This window comes from Giraffa tippelskirchi, chromosome 13, assembly GCF_054371585.1.
Source record: "Giraffa tippelskirchi isolate mGirTip1 chromosome 13, T2T-mGirTip1v1.2.pri, whole genome shotgun sequence".
Lineage (NCBI taxonomy): Eukaryota > Metazoa > Chordata > Mammalia > Artiodactyla > Giraffidae > Giraffa > Giraffa tippelskirchi.
The window spans coordinates 108139688-108147359 of NC_137287.1; the positions used below are offsets into that span (position 1 = coordinate 108139688).

General features: G+C 54.7%; 1 protein-coding gene across 3 annotated transcripts in view; it reads left to right on the top strand.

Annotated features, from left to right (window-relative positions):
• SRC (SRC proto-oncogene, non-receptor tyrosine kinase) overlaps window positions 1-2328 on the top strand; it is a 55362-nt gene extending 53034 nt beyond the window's left edge. For all 3 annotated transcript variants that reach the window (XM_081560242.1, XM_081560245.1, XM_081560244.1), the window contains one exon: window positions 120-2328. In XM_081560242.1, the coding sequence (XP_081416368.1) occupies window positions 120-328 (209 nt within the window). In that variant the 3' untranslated portion in view covers window positions 329-2328. The remainder of the gene's footprint in view (window positions 1-119) is intronic.
• The last annotated feature ends 5344 nt before the right edge of the window (window positions 2329-7672 follow it).

Sequence of the window (7672 nt, forward strand, 5' to 3'; positions counted from 1 at the left end):
GCCTTACCCATGGTCACAGCCACCCTGCCCCTAAGCAGGAATCCCTCTTGGTTGTCCCCATCAACGTCCCTCTGCCTCACTTCCCTCCCCTATCGCCTCACGCCTCCCTCTGCCCGCAGGGATGGTGAACCGCGAGGTGCTGGACCAGGTGGAGCGGGGCTACCGGATGCCCTGCCCGCCTGAGTGTCCCGAGTCCTTGCATGACCTGATGTGCCAGTGCTGGCGGAAGGACCCAGAGGAACGGCCCACCTTCGAGTACCTGCAGGCCTTCCTGGAGGACTATTTCACGTCCACCGAGCCCCAGTACCAGCCCGGAGAGAACCTATAGGGCGGGGCTACCAGGCCAGACTGCCTTCTTGGCTTGGATCCTGGGCTGGGTGGCCCCTGACGCGGGGTCTTGCCTGCCTCCGCCTTCCTGCGTTCTGTGGAATTGCCAGCGACGAGGCCCCGCCCTCTTCCGTGGTGGGGCGGGGCCTAAGGCTGGCCTAAGCCAGTGACTGCATCCTGGCTCCGCCCACCAACACGCCCCCTCCCTGCGTACTCTCCTGGAGCTCTGCGTGTCTCAGCGGGAGGCCCTGGGAAGAAAGGCTGGGGCTGAGGGTGCCCTTTTCTTAGCCTCAGCCCACCCCGCGCACTGGCTCCTTCCCACTTCCAAGCCACCCCAGGTCTGTCTGCAGACCTGGCCAAAGAGCCTTTCCAAAGAGGAGTGATGGGCCCCTGACCCCCGGCCTGCCTGCCGCCCTGGCCCATGCCGTCCGTTTCTGAATCGCCTGTTTGCGGAAGGCTCCTGGGTCCAGCCCTCTTCGCTGTGGCTCTCAGGCTGGTGAGGCCTAGCTTGACTTGATGATCGTGGGTGGGGGTGGACACCCTCCTCAAACCCTGCCCTTCTTAGGCTTGAGGAATCCTCAGAGATCATCAATTCCTTGTCCCTGTATCATCCATGGGGACACTGAGTCCAGAGAGAGGATGTGACTTGCCCGAGGCAGCAGAGCACTTCAGGTTGAGGTGGGGTTGGAAGCCGGTGCTCCCTCTGTCTTCCTCAGGAACCAACGCAATTGTCCTTGGAGGCATTGTGGACAGACTGGGGCAACCCAGGGGACAAGGGGCCTGAGAGTGGCTCAGAGAGAGCAGACAGGGTCCTCCTGCCACTGCTTGCTCAGTGGGGCTGTTGTGGGGAGAGAGAGTGGAGGTGGATGTGGGGCTGAGCTAGAAATGAAGGGTGTAAGGGTTGGAAGGCAGATTTCAATCAGAATGTGGGTGGTTTTTTTTATCTTTGGCACTAGCCAAGCATGAAAGGGAGCTCACAGGCTCTGGAGGCAATCAAGAAGAAGTAGAAGATCCAAGTGATTGCGAGACCCTGGCCTCAGGATGGAACCCCAGGTCCTCCTTCCCCCAGTTTGTCCTGTGTCGTTTCAATGCCTGGCCCCTGCTCTCCTCTCCAAGTTGGCACCCTTAACTCACGAGTAGGGAAAGGAGTGCATAGGCTGGGGTGAGAGAGGACAGATTGTCTATTGCGACATACCAAGACTGGCTGTGCGAACTCAGGCAGCCCCTGCTGCTTTTCTGGGCTTCAGTGTCTGCCTCCATATGAGGCCATGACCTCTGCAACTGCTCCACTCCTGTCCAGACCCTATGGCCTGGCATCACGTGCTGAGTCCAGCTCGTGGCATCAAGAGACCGTGTTTTGGCCCTTAGGCTGTGTGGTGGCTTCTCCCTGGGCCTCATCATGCCCTTCTTAAGTGGGGCAGCTGACAGTTTTGTAGGCATTCTGCCAAGGGCCCCTGTGTGTGTGTATATGTGTGTGTGCACGTGTGTGTGCCTCCATGTGTGTCCATATTTAACATGTAAAAATGTCCCCTACTCTGTCCCCCAGCCATGTACATTTCACCCCCAGCCCCCCCATCATAGCAATAACGTTCCTGCTGCCAGGGGTTCTTGAGCCAGCCAGGCCCTGCCAGTGGGGAAGGAGGCCAAGTGGTGCCTGCCTATGAAATTTCAATTTTTCCTTTCATACATGTGTATTACCCAAGTCTTCTCCTGTCTGTCCCAGTCAAAATCTGGATTCACCCCAGCGTGCTCTCAAATCCCCTTCCAACTGCCCTGCGCCCTTTGTATAAGGTATCCTAATACTATCCTTTTTTTAAAAAAAAAAACAAAACAGTGTTTTGTAGATTTCAGATGACTATGCAGAGGCCTAGGGGACCCCCTGCTCTGGGCAGGGCCAGAGGGTCCCGCATTCCATGGCCCAGGCCTGGCGGGGGGAGGGGGGAATTTGGAATTGGTTGTAAATACTTTGCATATTGTCTGATTAAACACAAACAGACCTCAGAGTTTGGCCAGTGGTTTCTTGAGTATCTATTGTGTGCTGGAGCGTGATGGGGTGGGATGGGAGGACAGGCTGTGTCAGAGGGGCCTTTGTGCAGGCAGCAGCGGTGGCTGGAGGGCTTTAGGCCAGGGAAGGACGTAATCAGATTGGAGACCTCTGGAGTGTGGTTGTATGTGAACATCTGTTCCTGTGTTTGGAGAGTAACCATGCCTGGCAGCAACCTTGCTTGTGTCTGGGTGAAGCCCAGGACTCTCCAAGTGTGAGCAGTTGAGGACTCAGATGCCCTGGATGGATGGTGGCAGTTGACACTATGGGGGCACCACGGGGCTGTCATGCCCTTGGGGAGTTGTGGATGTCCCCAGGGGGAGCTGTGGCTGTGTGTATGCTGTGTGTTTCCCAGGAGTGCCTGGGAGGGTGGGGGTGGTGAGACTGGGTCAGCAAAAACCCTGGGTATTCTGGAGAAAACTCCAAAGACTCCTCCTCTGTTCCCTTGTCCCCCTTCAGCAGGGCACACAGCCTGGGAAATTCATTTGCAACAGTCTATAGGAAGAAATGTATTTTTTATCAGATCACACACCTATCCATGTGAGTTACCTCTGGCCTAATGACACTGTTTAATCTGTTTAATTAAAAACAGATTTCAAAATTGGGATGTTTCTCTGTTTGCTGTTATGTTCACAAGCCAAATACCACAATGTCCGGATCTGAATGGACATCTGGAGACTCCATGGGTGTGCGTGTCTTGGGAGCAGAGGTAGGAGCATGGGTGTGAGTGTGTGCTCCTGGGAGTGTGTCTTTGTGCTCACGTGGGTACGCCTGTGGGCCTGTTTGCTCATGAACGCCTGTGCTGGTATGTGGACATGTGTCCAGGTGGCCTGTGTGTCCGGGCTCCTGGGGTGGTGTGCACAAATGTGTGAACCTGCTTTTTTTCTGGCCGTGAGGGTGCGATTTCTGAGTACTGGTGGACACCACTTCAGGAGGTTCTGCCTCAATCTGTGGGCTCCTGGGGCTAGGACCCCGAATTGAATGGCGGGGCTCCTCTTGTCTGCACGGTGCATCGTGTGTGTTCGCATGGATGCTTGTGGGCTCAGGAAGTGCACAGAATGCTGGCCGCTTGGCCAGGGCCCACATGCACGGGGCGGGGGGGGGGGGTGCAGGGACATGTGCTAGCAGCCCGGGACGCGCCCCAGCCCCTGGCGGGACAAAGCGCATCCTCAGCGGGCTGAAGGTCGGGAGTGCGCCTGCGCGGCGTGGCGCTGGGCGGAGTCAGTGGCCTGTGTTTCTTTATCTGGGTCTCTCCAGCTCTCTCTCTGGCTCTCTATCTTAACAGTTTTCTGTGCTTCTTTTCCTTCCTTAACCACCCACCCTCCCCCGACACCACCACGCACTCTTCTTGGTATTTCTCTGTGTGCTCCTGATTGTGTGTCTGTGTGTCTGTATGTGTCTGTCCCTCCCTGTTGCTAGTTTCTCTTTTTCTCTGTGCCTCGCAGCCGTCTCTGTTCCTCTAGTCTCTCTATGTGTGTTTCTGTCTCAGATTTTTTTTTTTTTACCAATCTCTCAAAGCCTCTGGTTCTTCCCCAAGCGCTCCTGCCACTTGGTGCCTCTGTGCAGGCTGTTTCCACTACTGAGAATGCCCTTTCTTACCTCTCTGCAACCTGGCAAACTCCTATTCATCCTTCAAAACACATCTCAGAGGCCACAGGTCACCTCTGGAAGCTCTCTTTGACGCCCCTGGAACTTGCAGAGGTTGTCACAGTGGTTCACACAACTCCCGCAAGAGAATGAAAACAGGGCTGGAGAAATTCTGGCTGAGGCACCCAAACGTGGCCCACAGAGGTGCTATCTGCTCAGGGAAGGGAGGTAGAGGTTCAGTCTGTCTCTCCCACCTATTAGCTCTGGTTCCTTCTCTGGTTTTGACTCTCTCACTCTAGGCTTCTGTTCAGTTTGCTTTTTCTCTACCCTTCAAGAGAGAGAGACAGTGAAAAGGCTCATGACGTCCCCTCTGCTGGGACCACCGTCTCCCCGCCCCTCTGCCTGCTCCTCCTCTGCAGCCCTCTTCAGTTCCCAGCTCTCTTCAGGGGGTTGGAGACCCTGGGACCTCCTCACCCCTCCGCCTTCCCGTCCAGGTTTCAGTGGTTTTTCTCGTTCTGCATGCATTTTTTTCTTTTTGAGAAAAATAAGATGTTTGCACACACACCCAAACACAAATTCCTCACAGCAGGGTAGGAGAGAGACAGAAAAGCACATACAAAAAAAGGTGGTAATTGGGACTTCCCTGGTGATCCAGTGGTTAAGACTCTGCGCTTCCACTGCAGGGGGCGTGGGTTCCATCCCTGGTCAGGGACCTGAGATCCTGCTTGCCATGCAGCAGGAAAAAAAAAACCAACAACACGGTAGTTTGTGCTATGTACCCCCTCCCACCACCTAGAGAGGATGGAACATGTTTCTGGGTGTGTGTCCATCTGGGACTGTCACTTGTCCTCTACCCTGGCTTCAGTGTCTCCTTGTCTCTTTCTGTCTTGTCATCCTTTGGCCTGTCATTACTGGCTGTCACTCTGGGCTCTTGGCCTATTGATTCTTTCAGACATTCATATGTAAAACTTACATTAAAGATGGATCCTGGGCCCGGTCCTGCCAGGCCGCCTTGGGAGTGCAGGCACTCCCGTGTATCTGTCTCAGCTCCACACACTGCCTCTCTTTCTCCATGTTTTCATTGACCTCCTTCCCACCAATTGCACTTCCAATGTGTGCAGTGTGTGTGCGGTGTGTGTGGTATCTGGTGTGTTATGAGGCTTGTGTGTTCCTGATCCTTCCAGGCTATGCCCCCCACCCCATCTGCTGTTGGTTCTTTTGCTCATCTTCTGCTCCTTTCATCTCGTCCCTCCTTACAGTCCAACCAAACCTTGTGTTGGACACACACACATACAGACACATACACGGTCCCTCGTCTTTTTCTCCCATCTCTGTCTTCTTTTCCCATTTTTCTCTCCAGGGCTTCAAAAAGCTCTGGTTTGCAGAGGGGAAGGCAGAGAGAGACCTGCAGGGAGAGAAACACAGAGATGGAAAGATGGAGGTGGAACGTGGTATGGTGATAGGGGGGTCTGGGTGGGAGATGAAGCTCTGTCCATCTGTCTGTTCATCCCACTCTCCCCAACCCTCTCTTGCTGGGGCTTTTCCCACCCACTGCCAAACCTGTGCTTCCCTCAGAGTATGTCCAGTGGGACCCAGGGCTCTGCCTGCTGCCCATCTGTCCATCCGTCTGTGTGTCTGCCTTTGTTGCCCTGCCTCCCCCTTGCTGTGGTGTCATTAAATGCCTGTCTCTGGCTCTGATTGTCCTGTCCCCGTGTGTGTGCGTGTGTCTGCAGCTGGGTCTGTGTGCCAGTGAGTCTGTCTTTCTCTACCTCCCACCTCCATCTCCCTGCAGATTTATTAAATATCTTTCTCTTCTTCCCTTTCTTGTTGTTCTGTGTGTGTGTGTGTGTGTGTGTGTGTATGAATGAACCTCCCCCGCCCCCTTTCTCCTTTCTGGGGCTCCTAGGACTTGGTTTGGAGGGTCACTTTCTGCTTGCTCCCCATCCTGGCCCCAGACTCAACCCCACGCTTCCTCCAGCCTCCATCTCAAGGCCTCCCTCCCTGACGGTTTCTGTGGCAACCATCCCCAGGACACTGCACCCTCCACTCCAAACTCAACTCAGCTCCTGTCTGCTCCCTCCTGGGTCCTGGGCCCCACTCAGTCATCACTCAGCCTCGCTCTGCTGTGGTCTTTCATTTTCTCTTCCCATTTTCTCTTCTTCTGGCCCTGCTCAGAAGAATTCTGTCTCTGGTGGAGGAAGCCTCATCTCCCTCAAGATTGCCTGACATGTCTTTCCTTCCTTCAGCCTGGACGTCCACCTCCTCTGGCAAGGCCTCCTGATTGCCCCTTCTCTGGGTTCCCTTGGCTCCAGCACTCCCTTCTGTAGGGTCTGTCCTAGCCTTTACCTCGTGTTACCCCATCCCAGGCTGGGCACCCAACCAGGGCTCCATGATGACCTTCATGGACCCTGGTCAGTTTTGCCTTCGTGGGCCCTTTCCTCCATAAAAATACCAAAAAATGGTATTTTACAACATTGATATAAAGTAGAATATGTTAACATTATATATGAAAATATTTTCTTTGAGTTAAAGTTCATTTTTTCTCATGATTTTGAAAGAAATTAAAACATTTTTCACAGGCCCCTAAAGGTGTTGTGGGCTGTAGATGTACTGAACGCCCTCTCTGTGCTGACCCTGGGCAAAGGCTGTTGCTGGCAGGCTATATGTCCTCTCTACCCTCTCTGGATCTTATGGGCTCCACCCTGTCCCCTGAGGTCTGCCCCTGACTTCCATATGAGAGCATCAAAGCCACATGGTATGTGTAGCACCCCTGCCCCCTGAATCTCTGTCCCTCTCTCTTCATTTCTCTCACCCTGACAGGTTTGTCTTTTGCTCTGGGGTCCCCTGTTCATTTATTCACTCCCCCAACAAACATGCGTGGCCCTGGCATTTGTGTGTCTGCCAGGGAGCAGGGGTCTAGCTCCCTGTCTGTCCCCTAGGCCACCTGCCTCCCAGATCTGCAGGCTTATTGAATTTCCAGTGTGGGCTCTCTCCCTGCAGCCCTCTTCTTGCTGAGTGCTGGGGGTGGGTGTTTCATTTCATTCCCTGGGCTCTTCAGGCTCTTCATAAAGCACTTGTCATGAAGCAGCTGCCCTGCCCGTGTGTGTGTGTGTCTGTGTGTGTGTCTGTGTGTGTGTCTGTGTGTGTATGTGTGCGCGTGCGCACACGCGCTCGTGTATTAGCCTGTACCCACTGAGTGCTTCACCTCTCACCCACTGCCTGCCAGCTTCCAGGGGTCCACCCCACCCCCGTACCTCCTTCTAGATTATTCCAGATGTGCCTGCCACATCTTTCTGTCCCCTGCCCAGGGCTCTCCCTCCCTCTGCCCTCCCCTTTTGCCCTTGGCTTTTCCCTTCCACATTCATCCTAACGCCTTCCAGCTCTGCTGTCACTCAGGTGTGTAAGCATTCATTGAACACGTGGCCACTGAGCACCTACTGTGTGTCTGATCCTGGTTAGGGGTTGGGGTTCGGAGTGAGAAAAATCTGCTGGGGAGCAGCCGTCGACCAGGCACTTGGTGTCCAGAAGGACAGATGAGCAGAACAGATGCAGAAAGGCTCATGGTCCGTGGGGAGAGTAGGTCAGGGTTCCGAGCTTGAACAGAGGGTCCAGAGGGCACACCCCCCCCAGGAGGGGGCTGAGTGAGGCCCCAGGGCAGCAGGTGGAGAAGCCAGGGAGGAGATATGGGATGGGGAAGCGCTCCTGGGGGCACAG